At 35.5% G+C, this 24,433-nt stretch overlaps 1 protein-coding gene across 2 annotated transcripts; it reads left to right on the top strand.

The window, feature by feature from the left end:
- Positions 1-5,181: 5,181 nt before the first annotated feature.
- On the top strand, positions 5,182-24,002 carry LOC107750765 (ventral anterior homeobox 2-like). Of its 2 annotated transcripts, none has more exons than XM_016566289.1 (4): positions 5,182-5,242; positions 6,483-7,305; positions 12,195-12,382; positions 23,146-24,002. In XM_016566289.1, exons 2-4 carry the CDS (start codon positions 7,056-7,058, stop codon positions 23,626-23,628), a joined length of 921 nt encoding a protein of 306 aa, XP_016421775.1. In that variant the 5' UTR covers positions 5,182-5,242; positions 6,483-7,055; the 3' UTR covers positions 23,629-24,002. The 2 variants fall into 2 exon arrangements, with proteins under 2 accessions (XP_016421775.1, XP_016421776.1); XM_016566290.1 differs by lacking the exon at positions 5,182-5,242 and adding an exon at positions 6,338-6,387.
- The last annotated feature ends 431 nt before the right edge of the window (positions 24,003-24,433 follow it).

The following is a 24,433-nucleotide window of genomic DNA, read 5'->3' as shown; positions in this document are numbered from 1 at the left end:
TGCCGTCAGAATGAGTCCAAACAGCTGATAAAAACATCACAAGTAATCCACACCACTCCAGTCCATCAGTTAACATAGTGTGAAGTGAAAAGCTGCGTGTAAGAAACAAATACATCAAGACATTTTCAACTTTAAACCATCGCTTTCGGCTTAAATACGAGTCTATAATCCATAATAACACTTCCTCCAGTGAAAAAGTCCATCCCCTGTTGTCTCTAGGGGTTGCACCGACTAATCGACTAGTCGACTTCAATGCTCTGCCATGACGCTTTAAGCTTGACGTCGACTAGTCGCTGGTCCTATAGAGGGTGCAACAGGACCAAAAAACAAGAAATCTTTGATCCACTCCACTCCAGTCCATCAGTTAACATCTGGAGAAGTGAAAAGTGAAAACAAACCTATCAAGACATTTTTAACTAAATGTCATTTTATACTAAAATACGAGTCTATAATCCATAATAACACTTCCTCCAGTGAAAAAGTCCATCCCCTGTTGTCTCTAGGGGTTGCACCGACTAATCGACTAGTCGACTTCAATGCTCTGCCATGACGCTTTAAGCTTGACGTCGACTAGTCGCTGGTCCTATAGAGGGTGCAACAGGACCAAAAAACAAGAAATCTTTGAAGGACTTCCACATTTACGGTCTGTTTCCAAACAGTTAAAATGACGAATAAATGCATAATCGGAAAGCGCTCCAAAATATATATATATATATATATACAGTATATCATAGAAAATGTAACAAAAAAGAAAACACCATAATGTAAACTAATCCTAACTACAAAAATAAGAAAAATATATTTAAATAAAATATTATCAAATGTGATGCATCATGCAGGGAATGTTCTAATACGGTTTCAGAAAATAAATAAATAAATAAAATAAGAATAAAAAATACAAAAATAAAGTGGTAATTGGTAGTTTCTACTTCCAAAACCATAAATTTGACAGTGTTTTACAGAAAAATCAAATGTGATGTTAAGCCATTTATATATTTTTAATGTACATAGTAAGGGTAACTTACAGTTTGTTTATTTTTATCGTTAAGTAGCTTTTTTTTCTATTGACTAAGTATAAATGTGATATAGATTATTGATGTAGACAGATTCAAATATAAAACTGGTGAAGTTGACCGAGACAGGAATACTTGATTCACAGTGTTTTATTATAGGTGGTTGTCCAACCAACAGTCAAACACAAAGTCTATGAACGGAGTCCTTTACAAAAAAATTTGAGAAACCCTGAAAGAATATGTGCAACTAAGGATGCAAATATATCAGGTGTCTGACTCTGATTGATCTGCACAATAGCCGTAGTTCAGCTGAGTTTGATCCAGCCTGTCACAACTGCTTACATTCAGATTCAGAGCAGTGGCCTGTTAAACCTATTCCACTCCACTTATTAAGATCAAAAGTACCTCAATGTATGAGTTTTTTGAATGCCACTGATATCTTGAAAGGATATAATGGTGAATTGAGCTGCACAGTATGTCACGATTGGGAAGACCTTGAAGGTCCCAGCATGGCAAGAAAATGAATTTAAGGGTTAGTTCACACAAAAATGAAAATTAGCCCATAAATTACTTACCCTCAAGTCATCCTAGGTGTATATGACTTTCTTCTTTCAGACGAATCCAGTAGGGGTTATATTAAAATAGTCTTTTATCTTTCAAGCTGTTTCATGGCACTCAGCGGGTGTTGCATGCATCAGTCCAAAAGCACTTAAATAAAATGCGCCCATCCATAAAAAAAAGGGTCTCACTTGGCTCCGGGGGGTGAACAAAGGCCTTCTGTAGCGAATCGATGCGTTTTTGCGCATGCGCCAGTGAGTCTCGTGAAAACCAACGTTTGTTAACAGGAGCAAAGGAAGCAAAGTTTCCTTACTTTAGCAAAGGAAAATCAGTCTCCTCTTGGCTTATATCAGAATCAGAATCAGAAGAGCTTACCTACCAAGTATGTTTACACACACAAGGAATTTGACTTGACGACAGGAGCTTCCAGTGTAGAAGAAACTACAAACATAGTGCAGACATACATAGGAATAACACAGTAGGGATGTAATATAACACTAATATAACAAATAAATAAAAGATAAAAATAAAAAATTTGATAATGCACTATATACAGAAATAGAAGTATAGGAAAAAATGTAATTGTTTAGATAAATGTACAGATATGTTTATTAGTGTGCAGATATGTTATTTATATTAAGTGTGCAGTTTAATATAAATATGTCAGATAACTATGTTAGTTGTGATGGACGATGTATAATTATGAAAGATTAATTGTTCAGGCTGAATATAGCCTGTGGGAAAAAACTGTTCTTGTGCCTGACTGTTCTGGTGGTCAGTGCTCTGTAGCGCCGACCAGAAGGCAAATATGGATATTTTTCTTACAAAAATGCATCGATTCGCTACAGAAGGCCTTTGTTCACCCCCCGGAGCCGTGTGAGACACTTTTTTTTAATGGATGGTCGCATTTTAATTAAGTGCTTTTGGACTGATGCTATAAATAAATAAATGCTGTTCTTTTTAAGTTTTTATTTAGTTCTTTTAAATTGTAATAATATTTCACAATATTACTAATTTTACTGTCTCTCTGATCAAATAAATACAGCCTTGATGAGCATAAGAGACTTCCAAAATCCAAAATTAAAATAGTGTAAACATATGAATATGATACTACCCAGGTGAAAGAAATCTGATGTGATTCTAAGGGTTTTAAACTAATCCTATGAGTGATGCTATGCTCACTGTGAATCAGCCTCTTGTATTTGTACCAGTAGGAGGCACTGCTGACCACAAAATCAATCTTACATGTTTCACCATGAACTCTGTTGGCATCTTGGCTTTAAAGTTTGAATGTTTTGATTCATCTTCTGAATTCGATAGTAATTTACTCAAAATCATTTAGATCCAGCAAATGTTGTAGATTTTGTCTGCCCTGATAGATTTCTAATGAGATCATCACTTTAAGGGCTGTTCATTCATCTTTTGTGTGTAACATTGGTCTGTTTTGTCAAGCCAAAGTGCCTGAAATCATGTACATTGTTAGTTTATTTGATTGATGCCAGCATGTAAATCGAGCCATTACACGTTGAATGTTGGCAGCCTTATTCCAGCATAGTATTGTATGTCTATTCTTAACTCCATATAACTGCTTTTATGAGGTCTCTGGATCTCTGTAAAAGTTCATGTGTCCTTTCAAACGGAAATTCAAAATAATTTCTACCAGACTAATTTTAACGGTTGACGGCTTGTTTCTGTCTCTTACTGTATTTTTTTTTTTACTTTCAAGCAAATAAAATTCACTTCTTTTTTCAAAATGCTTTTTATAATAATTTGTGTGTCGTAAAGCAATTGTAAATCAGTGCACTGAACAGCCACTAGTGGTCAGTGTACGCTAAAATAATCAACCTATTCACAGTTTCAGGAATATAAAGGGTTGGACTTCTGGTTGCTGTATATACAATAATTGATGAATGTACAATAAAACCACAAGTTTGATCATGCGTGATAATCAAGAAAATTATGACTATACAAATGTATTAATGTCCACTCATGCATTGTCCTGCAGATTTAATACTCATGAGAAAAGGTGAAACTAGAAAAACCTATTACTTGTGATTGTGATCTGACTGGTGAGATTTCATTTCATTTTAAAGTAGGCTATAAAGGTAGTTCAAAACCTTATGCTATTTCTGAAGAAACTTTAACTTCATTTCGATCTTACTTTCAAATCATTCTGAAATAGCATCATATATTTACATAATGTATATCATTTATGAAATGAAAAATGTAAATGCATCATGCATTCCTCATCCATATCTTGCGGGTAGTTTTAGGGTAGTTTAATTTTCTGTAACCAACACAAAATTCATTTAAGGTTACTGCAATTAATTTTTTAGCCTAGTCTATCTGCATAAAGATTGCATTGTCTTCTCTCTCGTGTTCTATCTAATGATAAAGTGCGCTCCATATTTAATAGCGAGCCCAAATCAGCACGTTAAGGTTCATTGTCAGGATCTCCTCCGGGCAGAGTATTGTCTCTATGCCTGAGCCACAAAGAACCATTCAGTCAAAGGTTCTTTAAAGAACCATCTCTTTCTTACCTTTTTATAATCTGAAGAACCTTCTTTCGCCACAAAGAACCTTTTGTGAAACAGAAAGGTTCTTCAGATGTTAAAGGTTCTTTATGGAACCATTTAGAAAAAAAGGTTCTTCTATGGCATCGTGAAGCACCTTTATTTTTAAGAGTGATATAGTTCTTATAAGAACTACTGTTACGTCTTGATTTGACCCTAAAAAAGAAATTAGATGCACTGTAACTTAATGTACCCAGGTTAAACGATATTTATGACTTGAATCATATAAGCCTCATTTGATTTTACTTGACAAAACATGTCTTGTAAAAGATCCAACTAACTTTTCAGAACTTTTATTAGAAGCTAGAACGGGAGACCAGGGCCAGTTCCACTTTTTACACTCTGGTGATTTTATTTTTGAAAGTCCATTTCTGAAGACACAAATTTTAAAGCATTGACTGTTAATAAATAAATTAATATACAAATTAATAAACTTTTAGCTGTACTCTCAAGAACTCAGTTCAACATTTTGGTTAATTTTGTTGATTACTTAACACCTATTACAAGAATATGATAGGCTACTGGATTTTTTGTGTGAAAGACAAAATTAATAAATCTATATTCTGTCTTCATGACAGTTATCGGCTACAGTAAAAACATAGGCTACTATATGTGTAACTGAACATTTGTTCAAATTAAATCTGAATTTATTTTTTGATTTACGTGATGTTCTGGGTTTAGTCGGCTAAAAACCGAGGGGGAATGGTCCGTTTGTGCATTTATCTGTGTTTATGGTATAGGCTATCTGCTGTTTTGCAATATTTGTGTGTTGGAGGAAAGGGCCCGTGTGTGAGACTGTGGGGCCAGAGAGCAGTGGAGGCAATTAAACCTCTCTTGACTGTACTGTTGGTTTGAGGAAGTGACTGACAGCTCCATTCATCCCGTTCACGGTTTAATCTGTGCTGAGCAGCTGAATTCAATAATGAGCCATTTCGGCACTGAATGATAAACACTGCTGAAAGTGGCAAAACTGCAATTATGTCATTGCGGCCTCCGTAATGGGATTGCGCGCTCAGATAAAAGATTCTAATTTTGTTGTTGTGTATTATGGCAGCGGTTCAATGATGAGATGAACACCTGCGGTTCGTGCACCGTGAGGTAAACACAAATAAACCTCTTGTTCATATTTACACAATAACGCACAGAATGTGTACAATAGCCTACATCTTACAAACCGAACCCCTTTCCCATCTAACAATTGTGGAAGCAAATTCAAAGGTTGTGCTGAAGTTTGCTGAGCATTTGTCAATACTGAGTCTAAAAAACGTAAGGTATTAAACAACGGTGTCAAAGCAATAGGGGAAATGAGCCCGGTCTCATGAAAATGCGTATAAATAGTACGCCAAATAAAAACGAAAACTCGTGGTATTGATACGCAAAAATGGACTTTGGCGTGCATATGATACGCATGTGTTTGGCGTGCATATAATACGCAGTTTTCACGTGCATACACTGTAAAAAAAATCCGTAAAATTTACGGTAGAGAACCGGCAGCTGTGGTTGCCGGAATTTTACCGTACAAAATACGGTAGCAACGTTTTAGGTTTTACGGTTTCGTGCATATAATACGCAGTTTTCGCGTGCATATGATACGAAATTTGTTGGCGTGCATATAATACGCATATGCACGCCAAAGTCCATTTTTGCGTATCAATACCACGAGTTTTCGTTTTTATTTGGCGTACTATTTATGGGCAAACGTCATGATATAAAAATATTTTTCTTAACATTGTGTTTAGTTTGAAAGCGATTATAGTAATATATATTAATTATTGTAATTATAATAGTTTATTCATCTACGCTTATCTCTGCAAAATAAACATAGCCTACACCCCTAGTTGTTTCCTCTACTTTTAGATTTAGTTAAAAAGACTTTTAAAACTATAAAATAATCGTTCCGTGTTTTAATAGTTTTGGGCGCTTACTTTTTAATCACAACGCATCCGTTCACATTCGCCTTGGCCGTTATTACGAAAGCGCAACTTAAGAAACTAAACGCGGTTTCTTTGATATAGGCTAAAAAGGTGACATAGCCTAACTGTAATTCCACTTACCGAGCGCAACAAATACAACGTCTAAAGACAACGGGGATCGCTTACTTCGCTGAACGCTAAAGGGCGTTGAAACCACCTCGTGCTTTTACTCGTTTCTGTTTACCAATGGATTGATGGATTACAGTCCGGAAGTGACGTCGCTGCTGTCAGTCAACGTAACAAATACATACTCTACTCTGGAAATTATATGTTAGTATGACTGCTGCAGCCTTCAGATTGTGTTCAAAATATTCTAATCACACCCACATTATGCCCACACATTTGTATTTTATTGTCTATTATAGGATACTCTTGAATTGGTCCCGCGTAAAAAGTGACCTCCCCCTCCTCCCGAAGAAATCCTGAAATCAGTTGGCTCTTTCTCCAGAGCTTCCGTAGAGCCCAGGGCAGATACAAAAACACACCCAGTGTAGACAACGAGTAAATCGACTATACAAGGCAAAGTTTGCGCTGCTCGGATCCATGTTGGTTGTGTGGAATTACTTATACGTGGTTAAGCAGTGAAGCGCCTCCCAGTGCCTCGGTCATAGACCATGAAACCCAGCGCATTTATGCAAAACGCATTTTGGGTTGAGCGCGATCCTATAGCTGAGGAGGGTCCTTCCACTTGCCCACAGGGCCCCCTCCACCTCAACCTTCCTTCCCTTCTTTATACATCTCCTCCTGCATGGACTCTCGATGCCGGAACATGCTAAAATATTTGGGCAGAAACTCGGTTCCGTTGCTGGAGTCTGTGGCTGGATTCTAATTTGATGTTTTGCTGGGAATAATCTCCCTATTTCTGACAGAAAAGAACTTACGCTGACTATTACAGCTCAAGAAAACTAAGTGAACACACAAAACAGTTAAATTATTAGATGTTTGATCAAGCCACGAGTATGGGCGATGGAATCGCCGAAGACCGAAACCACCGTGAATCCAATTCGTTGTGCCGTGACCGCGGCAGAGACTCCAAAAGCTGGACGGAAGTTCGGAACCGGTCACCTGTGCAGAGTTCTACCGACACACCGGGGACTTCGGCGTCCACACCGACTTCATCTAGCGAGGATGGACACGATAAACTTTTAGGAGTCGATCCGGACTATTGCCGAAGGATTCTGGTTAGAGGTGAGTGAGCGAATATTCATCGTAAATGTGCTGGAGTTAAAAATGAACACTTAGTAGGCTACTGAATCATTAACTAATTGGTTTAAAATTTTTACTAATGTCACAAACAGACTCACTTCATTTTATTGGCATTTAATAAAAAACTAAAATATTTTTCCAATATCTCAAACAGACTCCCTTTCATTTTACACGAAATTTTCTGTTTCGTTTAGTGTATTTTGTTCTTATAGTGGTCGTGATTATTATAATATGCACAACACAAATATCTGAGATTAGTTCACAATATTTACAACTGACAATTTATGACAAACATTAATACAAAAATGTATGCACAAAATTGTAGGTATAAGCTCCCAATAGGCCATCACAAAATCCTAAAATGATGCACATTTAAAAAAAAACATCAATATATGAAACTTTACAAATATTTAAAACATCATAGTTGCAATTTATATATATATATATAAAAAAAATAAAATAAAAAAAAAATAAAATTATATACAATGTGTACATATATTCTGCATATATTGAATGAGAAAATTGATTAGAGAGAGAGAGAGAGAGAGAGAGATTGCCGCAGTGTCTGAGGCACAGACTCTTCTGCTAACAGTTGGACAGTCTGTGTTATTCTGACCATGTCAAATGCTCTTTCAGTTTCCTCTTTCCTCAGTTATTTTATAGAAGTATCAACTATGTCTCAGATGTTTTTCTCTATAGTTTCTCTGGAGAAACAACATTTGACGCAAATGAGATAATTGCAGACATGCAGCAAGAGTTTAGAGCTATAAAATCAAACGTGGATGTCATAGATCATATCATTTAGTCTTAGATGAGATACGATTGAGATCATAATGAGAACTCTGACATTTGACAAAACCTGACCACAGTTTGACATATTGACTTTAGTTCTCCATTTAACCTCATTGCTGTCTAGGAGACAAAAACTGAGATATTAATAGAACAACTGATGCAAAATTAAAATTCTGTCATCATTTACCCAACCCAATGACATTCCAAATCTCTATGACACTCTTTTTGAAGCTGAATACAAAGTTATGGCAGAATGTTCACACTGCATTTTTCCATACAATGAAAGTAGATGGTGACCATCATTTTTATGCTTCAACAATAAAAAGGTGTTAATATGACTCTTGCAATTCTTCTATGTGTCTTCCGAAGCCTTACGATGGCTCTGTGAGAGAAATATACCGAAATTATATTTTGGGAGCTATGGCAGAAGACGATCCTTTTAGTGAATAACAAAATTTGCCTGAATCTTACACAAAGCGTTACCTAAATATTGTCATTTTTGGAGCTTGACAGCCCCAGACCTCATTCAGTTTCATTATATTGAACAGGACAGCCTAGACATTCAGAAAACATCTCCATCTGTGTTCCAATGAAAAAAGAAAGTCATATAGGAGACATGCAGTACAGGTGAATTTTTTTTTTTTGGTGAACTATGCCTTTAAATAAATTGTATGACCTACACATCTGTTAATGTCTTTTTTTTTGTCTATCTCTCAATATACAGTACAGTCCAAAAGTTTGGGGTCTGAAAGATTTTTGTATTGTTTATAAACAAACTATATTTCGCTCACCAAGGCTGGATTTATTTGATCAAAAATACAGTAAAAAATCTTTAAAATTGTGAAATATTATTACAGTGCTTTCTATTTGAGTATATTTTAAAATGGAATTTAATTCTGTGATCAAAGCTGAATTTTCAGCATCATTGATCCAGTCTTCAGTGTCACATGATAATTTAGAAATCATTGATTTGATGCTCAAGAAACATTATTATTAGTAGTAGTAGTAGTAGTAGTAGTAGTAATGTTGGTAAGAGTTGTGCTGCTTAAGGTTTGTTGTTGTTTTTTTGTGGAAAATGTTTTTGGAAAATGAATAAACTACAAAAGAAACAGCATTGACCTGAAATAAATATTTTGTAACATTATAAATACCATACTGTCATTTAGTCATTTAGTTCAATTTAATGCACCCTTGCTAAAAAAAAAAATAAAATAAAAAAAAAATAAATATATATATATATATATATATAAATAAAAAATATAACTGTTTTCGAGAGGTGTCTTATTATATTGTTTGCAATTTATGAAAGGGATTATAGGCCTATTTAATGTCATACAAACTGCAACCATCAAACATGAGTATTGAGCTTATTTTGTGTGTATCATTAAATGTTAGTGTTTGAGAGCCAAAAAAGGTTAAACAACGACATAAACATGCAAACATTACGCATAATCGAAAGCGGTTCTTTAAATTTATGAAAAATATCTAAATACGTAGCCCACTTCTAAATGTAGGTTAGTTTTTTGTTTTTTGTTTTTAAACACAATGCATATTATATATTTCTTTGGCAGAACACCCTTTATTTACAGAGGTAAAGTCTTTCGAAACACATTATAAAATTGAGAAAAAGGAATAACTGTTAGAACAAAAAGTAAAAATAATAATAAAAATAACAATAAGGTCCATACAACTACCATTTTTAAAAGTTGTAATTTAGGGAATATGTGGTTGTAAAATGATTTCTGGTAAAGTGATATTATAGGCTATTTGCGTTCAGGAGGTGTAAGCCATTCACCTCCTGATAAATAAAAAATGTAAGTTACAATTCACGTTTACTATGCATATTTTTCGTGTTCCCATTTCAGCTTTTAGAAACAAGAACCAAAATGTAGCCAAAAATTGAAAATAAAAACGACATTAATATGTCTATAATAATAGGCCTACATAAATATCAATGCACTAAATATTTGACTATCATCTGAATTGTTTGCACCATGTAACTGTGACGAATTTGACATTTTAAAATGACAATTTTTGGCCGAATTAGTATCTGCATAGCAATGCTTATGATACTATTCAAAGCATTTATATATTTCCAATATAACTATTTTGTGAGTTTTATGTTGTTGTAATATATACGACAGGAAAATACTTGTTTAATTATAATATTTAACATGCTCTAAAATACCCAGGCTTTTCATTTAAATGCCCTTTATGGTTTATGAAATTCAATGCACACAAACTGTGCGAGCATTGAGTCCTGCAATAGTGGCAGTGAAAAGCCGAACTAGTATTTGGGTTATGACTGGACGAGCTGTAGGGGATCCGAGTGGTTTTGGCGCAGTAAGCCCACAATCCCTGGTGTCACTATTTGTTTTTAAAGCTGACGATTGAATGCGCCCGAGTCCTCGTGAGAACCGGGGTCACTGAAAGGTCAGCAGGTCTGTGTCATAGGCTCGCGGTGATTTGAAACAGCGAGGAAAAAGCAATTAAAGAAGTGTTCGCCATTAACATTCTATACCTCTTTACATCAACAAATACCATTAATCTTATTGTGATATTAAGTGTGATCATAAGACACTGAGCTTGGTTGCCAGGCAGACATTCAGACAGGCAGAGCTATAGATGTACAGAACCTCATGCTAAATATTAATACTTTACCACAGAGCTAATTAAACCCATTCTAATAACATATCACATTAATATGATTTAACAGTTACCATTTTTGAAGTTCTGAAAAAAATCAGCAAAGCCACATTTAAGTATCTTCTTGTAGTCACAACCTGACAGATATGACTCACTGCAATATGACCAAAAGCATTTCCCCCTAAAATAGTGCACATTTTGGTTTGACACATACGTCTTAGTATTTCTTTACTTTATAAATGTTTTCTAAGGTCTAATGATGGTGAGGCATCAGGCAACTTGAAAAAGTCACTATATTAAAACTGCAGCGTATGCTGTTATTCAGTTTCATAGGCCAGTTTAAAATGAGTTCAAATATATTAATTTCTGTTTATTATTTGTCAATAATATCTTTATTATGTTTGGTTTCTAGGAAAATGTGGAATAAGAACTGACAATGCTATAGAATTGTGTATATAATTCAATTACTATACATTGAATAAATCTTTCTCAAATTAATCAATACTATTGCACTGTTTAGTGAGCGTTTCTTATATGCACAAAGACTCAAAACCGCTTGGATATTTAATTTGAAAGGGATGTGAAAATGAATAGTATACAGTAGATCAAAAATATAATGATCAATAAAAATTTAGCATTTTAACAACAAAGCATTTCTTACATTTGTTTATAAAATGTATTAACCAAGACTAAGAATATCTTGGTGGCAGATATTGTATGAATGTATTGCCATATTTATCACATAATTATCTGATATTATGATTTCTGATGTTGCATGTCAGTCGTGATATCAATACAATGTTGTATTACTGTGTTGATAATATTGTTTCATGCTGACAAAAAAATAATAATCTTCAAGTGACTGCATGTACTTTCTTGTTATGCTGCTTTGGGATGAACATGAACACAGATGTTGTAATGTAAATATGTTTTCATGATTTGATCCAACAAATAGACCAAAAAAGCTTGCTTATACTTAAGCAGGTCTCAATACCAATCAAGTACAATGACAGGATATTGGAGTTTAAAGCTCCTCTTAGGCAACTTATTTGTTGTGTACTAGATTTCGCAATGTGAAACAAAATTTAATCTCGATTAAACTACTCAGTGGCCAAATTTTTAACAATTTCGCCACTAAACTAATCACTTACAGGCACTATAAATAATCAAACGTCTTTAGAAATCGTAAGCAATACACATATTTATACTGAGATAAATTCTAGTCTGTTTATCTGACAATATGTACAAATTCAGTTTTTTTCTGTGATGCAAAAATGATCTAAAATACATGTACACACTTTTATTGTCATCCGTATTTTTAAATACGTTACAATATATTAAACCGGGTTTTCTCCCACTCCTAATAATGCAAGAGAATTGGCTAATTTCAAAACGAATGGTAAATCATGTAATGCATGTGTGTGCTTTGACAGACGCCAAGGGCACTATTCGGGAGATTGTTCTGCCGAAAGGCCTGGATCTGGACCGGCCGAAGCGCACGCGGACCTCGTTCACGGCGGAGCAGCTCTACCGGCTGGAGCTCGAGTTCCAGCGATGCCAGTATGTGGTCGGACGCGAGCGCACGGAGCTCGCCAGACAGCTCAATCTGTCAGAAACTCAGGTACCAAACGCATTCATGCTCGTTAGACATGATAATAGTGAGCTTCGCTTTTGAATGAGGTGCTGCTTTTCAATGCAATATAAATATATATTTTAATAGCCTATAAAAACATTTTGTTTCATGGTTGGTGTATAGCAAATTATTATTATGTTTTGAAAGCTATTTTTTATATATTATATTGATTACATTTCTGTTTGCAATTTGATTGCGTCTCTGTAAATTCTCTTGAATTCCTCTTCATGTGACATCGAAGTTATTTCTTCGATTTTTCAAGTGTTTGATTTTGATTGTCGTATAGCGCGGTAAAGGAGATTAGATCCGATCAGATTAACTGTAGTGCAGTGTCAAGATAAGTATTTACGTCAGATAGCCTATGCATTTTTTAGAGTCCGCAAAATACCTCAACATTTCTTTTAGAGACTGCCTGTTATTTTAAAATTGATATTGTTCTTGATTTTTTTTACAGTGTATTTACAACAAAATATATTTACTGGGTTATAAAACTAAAGAAATATTTGCGTAATATACTCAATGATAATACCATGTAAAAATACAATAAATAGCCAACTAAAAAAATTAAAGTAAATGTAGCCTAATGCAAAAATTAAAATAAAAAGGTTTTAACACGATAGATAGATAGATAGATAGATAGATAAATATTTAGTTAATTAGTTATTCATATCCCAACAAAACTAATAATAAATGACCTGTTTTCGTTGACCTGTTCTGTCTTGAATCTGAACATTTGAATTTATTGATCTGAAACCGGAAATAAGTAAATATAAATAAAACAATAAATAAACGAATGGACTGATAGATGGATGGATAAATAAATTACTGAACGAACGAATGAATGAATGAATGAATGTTTTGTCAAAGCAGTCAATGGTTGGTCAGATGTTATAGCAAACTGGCAAAAAATGTAACGAGTGTAGACGTCAGATCGAGCTCCTGTCTGCAAATGCTGCATGTCAGCCACCATTATTATGAACACAATACTCATAATTAGTATTCGCACAGTGGGCGTTAGTGGGAGGAGCATTTCTTTATCCAGACGTGGAAAAAAAAAAAAACCGGCCCCAGTTGTCCAGTCATCATTCATGCACTGAACTGCGCCACTTCAGATGTACTTTATCTATTTTTTAGGTTGCCTACAATTTTTTTTTTATTCATTTAAAAGTTTAATTTAGTTAAATGGTATCATCCAAGGGATTAAAAAAACCGAATAACAACTATAAAACTCGTACGATTAAACGATAATCCGTTACTCGCGGATCCACCTATTGGTCATCTAACATATATCTTTGTGTTTTCAAAACGCAAAGATATATGTTAGATGACCAATCTAACATAGCGTGTATCAGCGTGTTTTCAAAATAGACTATCACACAGAGAATATCCTGTATAAATCACCTCAATAAATCAAACTGAATCGTGTCTAGACGCACGGTATTATGTGGACATTCATGATGGCTTCAAAACTCAATTTTTCAAAACACGCAATTTTGGTTTAATGCTGTATTTTTTTTATTATTTTTTATAAATAGCAGACAATGATGTAGTAATTTCAAAGCAATTTCAATATATTATCTACACTGACCACGGGTCTTAGATCGCCATAAAGCTGCATCTGAAAAAGATGATTTCATGCAATGTAGATAATCAATTATATGGTTTGATTCAAACAATGTTTTCATCACATTGCTGGCACCTGCAAGGGTTTATTAAAACAAACCGATTTTAAAAGGTTAATGGAGCCACGCATTTATGATGTTTGCAGTCATGTTTTCAAACCGTGCTATATTTTGCTTTAAATTGATCCAAACAAAACAATATTGTTACCCAATTAGAAATTAACGAATTAATGAAACGAGTTATTAATAATACCCTTATGTCAAATTCTTGTAGACCTGCATAGCGGCATACTGTACATTTCAGTCTTAAAAAACATTTTTCCCTTAAAAAAAATCCCATCAGTGTATATGATCATATTGATGTAGTTTAGTGGCAGGTCAGAAATGTGAAGCTAGGGGCGCTGTGCGGATGCCATTATTACAGATGCATTTATAAGTGAATTTGTAAAACGATTATATACAAACACATGGATTTTGAAAGATCCATATAACAACATTATGCTTACAACAAATAAAAGGAGAGCTCTCTAAGTTTTGAACGAGCACACAATGGTATTTGACCTGAAATACGTTTGAAGCCTGTGTGACTTGCTATGGGCCATCTAAAACTAAACTGTATCATGCATTCAGTTTTTATTTAGCTCATATTAATTGAGATTCCATTACATAAAATATTTGTAACCAAATCATGTTTTTTTCCCCACACTGCAGGACCATTCCAAATTAACTAGGTCATTAAAATGGTGAAAACGTAAGAGAAATTGTGACTAAGCATTAATCTTTATGATGAATAAAAAAGGTATGAATACGATATATGTCAACTAAAGACTGAATGCAATTAATCAAATTAAACAAGAACTTCAGTCAGCTTTGAACAGTGCATTTTACTGGCTCTCGCAAAAGTACATAGACTATAGAAACAAAATCATCGTATGCAATCTTTCTATAGAATTCTTATGAGCACTAATATTTTTCTTCATTGAAATTAAAACTAATTAAAACTTTGCTGGTCGGAAGAACTCGCGGTCAGTGTGTAAACGAGTCTTTAAATCGGGTCAAAAGTTTCGTTAAGGCAGAATTAATCTCTTCATTTAAATGTGACGAATACAATTTATGAATAAAGAGCCCAAAACCATCAGACGCAGTATAAGAGTTCATTATTGACAATGAAAATATATATATTAAAAAAAAATGGAAAATCCGCTTTCATTAAGTTTTAATTGAACTTAAAATATATATATATATAATATATACAACGTACATCGTTTCTGTGAAATCATATCTGTAAATCATATTTTGTAAAGCTATGAACCAGCTGGTCACCAAAGTGATAAAATTATGGCTTTGGAGGCAATAAATCGTGTTCAATTGGTCGGAAGAACTCGCGGTCAGTGTGTAAACGAGTCTTTAAATCGGGTCAAAAGTTTCGTTAAGGCAGAATTAATCTCTTCATTTAAATGTGACGAATACAATTTATGAATAAAGAGCCCAAAACCATCAGACGCAGTATAAGAGTTCATTATTGACAATGAAAATATATATATATATATATATATATAAAAAAGGAAAATCCGCTTTCATTAAGTTTTAATTGAACTTAAAAAATATATATATATATAATATATACAACGTACATCGTTTCTCTGAAATCATATCTGTAAATCATATTTTGTAAAGCTATGAACCAGCTGGTCACCAAAGTGATAAAATTATGGCTTTGGAGGCAATAAATCGTGTTCAATACAAAAAGCGTTTCCATTTTAATTTGAATGAAATTGCTTTTAAAATTTACATATCACAGATTGAGTGCTAATACTTATTCATATCCATTTATGCTCAGACAAATTATCTTGGTGCAACAGCTTCCATTTCGACGTGCAAATGCGATTGTAAAATATGTGCATTTCAGTTTATTCCACTGCAATTTGTCGATGTAAATATGCATCTATTAATATAATTCATAAATATATGAAAGCAAAATAACATAAATCTAACCTAACCTAATGAGTGTTTAGTTATGCACATGCAGTGTTTTGAGCCTTTGGATAATCACGTGTCTATAGAAATGAGATATTTTTTTTATAAATAATGGGCATTTAGCCTATTTTTCTATCCTTTGGCATCACAGTGTCATCTGTAGGTGTTTCTATGTTTCTACGGGTACAATATCGAAAGACTTCACACTATTCAATCATTTATTCCAATATTATACCGCTTTATCGAAATCCATTTAGTCCAAAATTACTTACTAATTATTTACAATTATACTCATACATATGCAGTATGTATGAAATAGTTTTGGACTGTTTTGTATATCTGATACTAGTTTCTGAATCGCATGAGTTTAACTAGAGGAAAAGAGAAACTAACATCTCCTGTCAGGCGAGAAAACATTAGCAATGGCTATGAACTCCCAATGAATTTCGGCATATAACACGACCAGATCCTTATCTTTAACTTTTCACAGTCTTTGCGCTTGTGCTTCTCTCCAGAGAGACAAAATGTGCGTCAGAAATTTTAAAATCATTAAAAATGTCAATGGTCAAAACACTCAAATCTATCCAAACTAAACGACGAGGGCTGTATTTGATCGTCTTGGCTTAAAACCCAATCAATGTGGTTCTAAATGGACTCAAGGACTCGTTTGAGAAAAGTGACGATGCATTAAGCTGCGTTTTGACATTTGTTTTGAACAGCCGTGATTTCTTGCGTCAATTGCGGTTTTAATTCGAATGGAATAATTAAATCTAGCCTCTATAGTCAACGCAGAATTGATTTCGTTCTCTCATAATAATTGAATAAGAATCGAGAAAGTGGTCAGTCTTGTGAAAGCAGAGAATAAGAGCTTTAAATTATCTTCAAACTGGATCGAATTTAAAGATAAGGCACGAGATTGAGCGTTTCCCCCTTCATTTTAAAGGAAATATATAACATTAATGAGAAGTAGCCATAGTAAGAGATCTTTCCTCACAATAATGCGATAGATAGATAGATAGATAGATAGATAGATACACTCTAAAAAATGCTGGGTTGTTTCAACCCAACTTTGGGTCAAATATTGACTAACCCAACTGTTGGGTTACATTTTTACATAAAATTTTTAACCCAAAAGTTGGGTTAGTCCAAATTTGACCCAAAGTTGGGTTGAAATAACCCAGCATTTTTTAGAGTGTAGATAGATAGATAGATAGATAGATAGATGTTGCATGAATATGATTTTGTACCATTACCATATGACACCATCACTGTACATACTATAGTACTTCTTTTGTAATGGTATATAGGTAACCACTCTTATGGAGGACAATCATGGACTGTTAAGGAGTTTATTCAACTTTTACATTTGATGAACTGCATTTCAGTGTCACCGTTGAAGATGACTCACCTTGTGAGATTTAAAAGCAGCTCAACTTTTTCCCTGCAGCTTCTCAGAGGATCAGTTTAGTCTGTGTTGGAGTGTACGCATGGGGGGAGTAATTGGCTAAATGTGAAGTATTTCAAAGTTATAGGAATTCCCTGTTTGTTTACAGCAAACTGAGGGTTTTTTCCTCAGACACTGTCCCCAGCAGATGGCTCCCCGCTCCAGCGTAACACAGCAGGGATCCGAACTGAATATGGAGTATTCAGGGCCCCATAGACTCATTGATCGTCAAGCAGATCCGATGTCTGCTAGATATTTATCATCTGAGATACTGCTGGTAATTTATATACAGACCGAACCGGGAGCCTTTATTCAGGCTTAGTTCAACTGTTAACCTTATTTCAATTGTGCTTTGATAGCTTGGCATCACTGAATGAGAACCCACAAAATAGAGGCTCGTGGAAAAATAAATTGAAGAACAAGAACAGCTTGAGCCGCGGCATCCTGACCTGTTTGCTTAAAGCGTGAGGAAATAAACCGTTTTTTTGCAGCACTTTGTTTCCTTGTGTTTATTAAAGTGAGAGCTTTTTATTAGCCGAGTGAGTGACAGTTCACCTCAGCGTTTCTCTATTTGAGCACAATGAGTCTGTTCCATCAGTGTGACCTTAACAAACATAAGCAGAACGTAGGGGTTGACTTTGATGAAAGGCAACAGTCAGATTATGATTTATAAGGTTCTAGCAGCAAATTTCAGGCCGCAAATATGTTTGATTGAATACATATTTGGGTTTTGGGTTGAGGTTGATGTACAAACACAGCTGGCCAACATTAAATCTGAATGTTTCTGAATTCGCAGGTCCTCGCGGTGATAAAAAGCAGCTTTAAAAGAATTAAATTGGCAGTTCTGAAAACCTTGAGTGAGTCAGTGTGCGCAATCTTTTTAATCAATACAGCCAGCAGCATGTTGCCACAAAGCACGACGCACGGATGGAATCTCATACACACACACACACACACACACACACACAAAGTCTTGTGTTAATGACATAAGAATACCATTTTTGTCATTTTCAGTTGATCTTTCACTCTTGAGCCTTTTGTGTTTCTCTTTACCTTGAAATTGGAGTTTACAGTTATATTTTAGGTGAAGAAACATCCTGTTTCACTTTGTTGTGTGTTTGTCTTTACACTTTAAAATAAAGCTTCTTTTATTGGTGTCGATGGCAGTATGAAAAAGTTTTAACATACATGGAATCTTTCCATTCCACAAAAGGTTCTACAGATTTTTTAGAATGTTTTTCAACCGAAAATGGTTCTTTTCTAATGCACTGCTGTGAAACCCCCCCGATGGAAGTTTTATTTTTAAGAATGTGCCATTAAATTCGGGTTTACAGTAATGTTTTGGGTCATAAAACTTCCTGTTTCATTTAGAAATATGTTTGTTTATTTAAAGTGGGTTGAGGATGTTGACTTCAACACTGGCTGTATCTTCTTTACTGCGCACACACAAAGCTTATGATATAAGTTTCTGTTGTTAGAGTTGAACTTTAACTCTTTTGAGCCTTTTGTGCTTTTCCCTTAAGGTTTACCGTAATGCTTTGGGTACAGAATCATCCTGTTTCACTTAGAAATATGCTGCATTAATCAAAGTGGGATGTCTTTGACTTCAACACTGTCCATCTTTCTCAGTGGTTTTGTGTTAATCAAGCAGGGCCTTGAAATTGTTCTTTTCTTTGTCTTTATAAATAAAATATCACAGACAGTCAAGGAAAGAAAGACCCTTACTTTCCACATATGAAATGATTTTGCTTGGTTTTAAAATGGGAATGCATTGTTTGGTGAAGAATAGCCAATGCCGATCAGCATAATGTGGCGGCTTTTGATTTTCCGTTTACACAGGAGAACGACCAAGGAGTAATTACCTTAACTGTGTAGCCAATTCAGAGAATGCATTTGATGCATTTGTGTTTGATATTATTAAAAACACCTAAGAACGTATAGGTGAACATTTATGAACTGAATGCGGCTTTTATTTGTCTGAATATTATGTGCTTAAATGTAGCAACTGGTGGCTCCGCTGTGTGGTCTTTATTCCCAAGATCTCTGGGCTTTGCTTAACACATTGTACCATTCTTTTGTTGCTTTCGGTTCATCCACGAGAAAGCCATGGATTTAATGGATGAAAGATCGTGTAAGCCATGAATCAATAGGAAGTGTAAGTGATTGAAGCAAGAGCTTTAGAAGGAAAAATCATTATATCTGTGAAATATAGATAGATAGATAGATAGATAGATAGCTTCTGGTTGCTTTTTACTCACAGATAATCGTGTCTTGCTGTACATCCGCCACTGAGCTGGTGACCTAACGAACGCTTTCGTTGTCCATTGTTCTCTTCTACACCCAGACAGCATGTAAAGTAACGTAACGTCTGGCACAAAAAGAAGAGATGAGATCTAGAAGAGGCAAAGAAAGAAAGGCACCAGTTTAGACAATCTGAGCACTTAGAATGGACAGTGTTAGTGGACAATGTTAGTAAGTCAATTTCATTTTCATTTTGCAGCTTATAGTTTGCTTTGCTGACAGCGGTATGTGAGAAAACGACTTTAGGAGCAGAAAGTATGAGTCAGGACTTTAACTAGCATGCGCTGGTCAGGCCTCAGAGGAGCGGAAAAGTTGATGAGATTGAAGGGCGGTGTTTGCATGTAATTCTGTGGTTTGTCATTCGTCAGCCAGATTGTAATACAATTATCTGATAGGATCAGAGAGAACAGAAAACTCTAAACACTTAACTCTGTTTAAATCTGAGTCCCAGATCTGAACACTGCCTTTCTAAAACGAGGTACAAAATAGAGATGAATTATGAGGGAGAAAAAAAAGCTAAAATTTACAGTCACTCCTTCAGCAGATTAGAAATCCCCTCATATCAGTGTTGATTTTTTTTCTTTTCCTTTTATTAATATAACAATATTATTATATTCATATAACAACGTATAGCATTTAAATGTAAATTAAATATTTAAAATTAAATATAATTACACTTTTATTATATTCATATAACAAAGTATAATGTTTTAAATGTACAATTAAAATATAAATTAATAACAATATTATTATATGAATGAAACAATGTATAGTGTTTAAATATAAATTAAATATTTAAAATAATATAACAATATTATGTTAATATAGCTAACAAGGCATAGTTTTAGATGTACATTAAATAATTTAATAACAAATACAAATATAGCAATATTATTATATTAATATCACAAAGTATAGTGTTTTAAATGTACATTAAATCATTTAAAATCATTTAAATTTAAATAATTTAATAACAAATACAAATATAGCAATATTATTATATCAATATCACAAAGTATAGTGTTTTAAATGTACATTAAATCATTTAAAATCATTTAAATCAAAAAAAAAAAATATTTCAGATGGAAATGCATGATCACAGTGGAGATCTCTATTAGACTGTGCTGTTGAACGTCGACCACTAGAGGCGCTGTGGTTCAGAAGGGATGCCTTTTAATCCAATGGGAGGACACAATTTCTCAGTATCTGCCCACACACTGTAAGCCTAATTGCCCGATCACATATGCACACAGGCCGCATCATCCAGTAGTGCTGGGGGAAGGGAACTAATAATAGTCCAAATGCTTTTGCTGTTAGGAGGATTATAGAGCCCTATCTACCAGCCATCGGTAAGACAGGGTTGACCGTTGGCTGAACCTGCGCAAACACGTGCTTCGTTAAAACTAGGAACAAGGGTCAGGGTATGAGGAAAAGTGGGTAAACAGATGTAATTGGGTAGGATGATCAGGTAATAGGAATAGAAAGAAAGAATATTATATTTGCATATGCATGCATGCAACACTGGTCTTTTTTCCCCACGTTTCCCTTCCACATTACAATACAGGTGAGCTGCGTGTTACAGAATGTGTGTACAACATCTGACCGGACATAACAGCACAAGTATGTTCACGACAAACCATATGTTGTGTGCATATGCATGTGCACCAAGAGAGTTTCTAAAGACATCAACTCAGGCCTCGGCTAAATCAAAAATCTCTCAGTAAAGATGCATGAGATTAATGACCTACAAGCTCTTTAAAGAAGAGAGGTCACAGAGGGGTCACCGAATAACCAGAATGCCTCATCGCGCTGGCTGCACAGCGTTATCACATGTGTGGGATCAAGAGGGCAGTTAACGGCCAGTGTAACTTCTGGACAGGGTCAACAAAGGTGTCAAAAAGATCAGCAGATGGTCAGGTGCAATGCACCACACGAAATTCAGATGTGGGGGGGTAATTTCAAAATCTCACAAGGTCCCCAGATAATACTAATCCTGTGCGAATAGGGCTTAAGAAAGCTACAGGCAGGTGAGTTTTATCAGGGGTTGGATCAAATCTCCGCAGGAAAGTGGCCTGGAAGGGCCAAGTTTGCCCATCACTGCTCTAGAATAAGTTTATTTCTTTGGATTTTCAATGTGTTGTTCAGGGTTCTGCAAAATTCAGAATTGAAAAATGCATATCTCTCTATCTAGCATCCATCCATCATTCTATCCACCATCCTATGATCTATCCACCTGCCTTTAGTAATCTCTGCCCCAGCGGTTAACCCTCGATCTCATTAAAGAGGATTTCATCCCAATAGTGTAGATGTACGATGGAAGAGATTTGCTTTCGTCTTTTCACTCCCATATTTTATTTTTTTCTTTTGCTTTCTGTAAAGTTGAAATATGGCTGAGTTTTGTAATCTAAAACTGTAAGCTCCGCCCACTATAGGGTCTGCAAAAAAATCTGAAATATGAATACCAATACATAGATTACAGCCTTAAAGTATAAAAAAAGCTTTAAATATATTGAGCATGTAAATACATACTTTGCATGCTCTCGTACACATACTATTCATGAACACATCATCAGTATGCTCGCGTAAGCTTGAAGGGATCACTCCACAATCTCATTATCCTCACACTAATGGCCACATCGAGTCCATGATCTCAGTGTTACAGACCTCAGCTTGCAATACTGTTTGGCACAGGTTTTATTCAGCTGTTAGCGTCTTACTGGGTTTACGATGGAAATTCATTTCCGGAGTGTGTTTGTAAACTGCTGTCGTCATGGAGGTCAACATACAGCTGTAAACAATACAGGTCCTGGGTCATACGTTCTTAGAGACTCCTAATGAATGGAGTTTGTACCAATGAGAGGGACTGAAACTGTGTGACGGACTTTATAGCCTTCAAATGGTGAAACACTGTTTACAACGTATTAACATTATCATGTACATTACCATGCCAATCCCTCCGAGAGTTGTCATGACAGAAATATATTTGTCCTTTTGTAAAATTTTAAAATATTGAAATTTAAAAGAACTCTTTTCTATTTGAATATATTTTGAAATGTAATTTATTCCGGTGACACAAAGCTGAATTTTAAACATCATTACTCCTCAGTGTCACAGTGTCATTCAGTTCAGTGTCAGAAATCATTCTGCTGCTTGCTATTTGTCTAACACTACTAAATGTCATCAAGGCCTCTTTAGTTTCAACTAATGGTTGCTAGTTGTGCGTCAACCCCTTTTTAAAATCTTATTTTTTAAATAAGAGCTTATTAAGAGCTTATTTTCTGAAATCATCCAAAAACCAATGGAAAAATCCCATTGGCTTTTTGTTGAGGAGACCAGGCTAATGAAGCTAATGAATCAAAAGTCTCACACTGTCAATTTCTCTTACAACTTTCGCTCTCGTTTGGCAGGTGAAAGTGTGGTTTCAAAACCGCCGCACCAAACAGAAGAAGGACCAGACCAAGGACACTGACAAACGGTCGTCGTCCACTTCCGAATCGCTCGCCACTTGCAACATCCTGCGGCTGCTTGAACAGGGGCGTCTTCTGTCTGTGCCTGCACATCCGCCCAACCCGCTGCTGGCTCACCCGCACGCAGGCAACAGCTCACTCCTGGACAGCCCGTCCGTATCCACTTCCTCTGGGGTGAGTAGCAGCACCACGCCTCCCAGGGCGGTGGCGGGCGGGACGTTCGGACTGTCGCTGTCTTCTTTAGGCGGCACCTCGCCATGCCTCGGGGTCCCACCGCCCTCCCTATGCTTTACCATGCCTCTCCTGGGTGGCACCCATCACGAACTGCCATCGGGATATGGGTGCGGATCCTCAGCCTTCGAGCCCTACATGAGGATAGAGAGGAAGGACGGAGAGTTAAATGGGAAGAAGACTGTTTCCTAAAAACTTTCCCAACCGACTGGTACCTTCCCCCTTCTACCTGTCTCAGGGGTCTCACCTGTGCTGTGAACAACCGGAAGGTTCGCAAACTAACAGAAAGAGATTGAAAGACGGCCTCTCTTGCGCTAGTGCCTACAACCAAACCGAGGCCGGTCAGACTCCATCGTTCCAGTGGAGGGGAGCGTTTGGGACGAAGCCTGTAATTAAGTATCGCTGTGTTCGGTGAATTTCATCGTCCACAGGTTTCCTTCCATTTTTGCATTAATTGTGTGGTGAGGAACTTATTCTATGTGAACGATGGAAAACGCTGTAAATGTAACCGTGACTGTAAAAGGCTAAATCATTTCACAAGTTGAGTGTAAAAAAAAAAAAAACTAGAAAATGAGGAAAAAAATTATCGACATTGTGGTACGTTTTTATGCTGCTCTAAATTAATTGACTTTGGGGAGCTTCGTGTGAATGTAAATGTGAGTCTATGTGAAAGTATAAGAATGAGAGAATTAGGAGAGTGAACACGTACAGTAATAATAACAAGGCACTGACAACTTTTGTGGCATTTATTCCACACAAGACCTTGGTACTAATGAGAGTTCAATGGAAAGAATGATTATTCATATAGCAGTGATGCAACATTGAAGGGATAGTTCACCCAAAAATGAAAATTCTGCCATTAATTACTCACCCTCATGTCGTTCTAAACCCATAAGACCCTGTTCATCTTCGGAACACAAATTAAGATATTTTTGATGAATTCTGAGACCTCTTTGACCTGGGAGGGTCAGAGAGCTCTCAGAATGCATCAAAAATA

Source organism: Sinocyclocheilus rhinocerous, unplaced genomic scaffold, assembly GCF_001515625.1.
Source record: "Sinocyclocheilus rhinocerous isolate Xijiao unplaced genomic scaffold, SAMN03320098_v1.1 scaffold1564, whole genome shotgun sequence".
In the NCBI taxonomy this organism is placed as follows: domain Eukaryota; kingdom Metazoa; phylum Chordata; class Actinopteri; order Cypriniformes; family Cyprinidae; genus Sinocyclocheilus; species Sinocyclocheilus rhinocerous.
This window is presented reverse-complemented; position numbering and strand designations above follow the sequence as displayed.

Bases quoted from the DNA above. Each gene is read 5' to 3' on its own strand.
- LOC107750765 (XM_016566289.1), top strand. From the start codon at position 7,056: ATGTTTGATCAAGCCACGAGTATGGGCGATGGAATCGCCGAAGACCGA. The intron at 7,306-12,194 runs GTGAGTGAGCGA...GTGCTTTGACAG, and splicing joins CCGAAGGATTCTGGTTAGAG to ACGCCAAGGGCACTATTCGG. The intron at 12,383-23,145 runs GTACCAAACGCA...CTCGTTTGGCAG, and splicing joins TCAATCTGTCAGAAACTCAG to GTGAAAGTGTGGTTTCAAAA.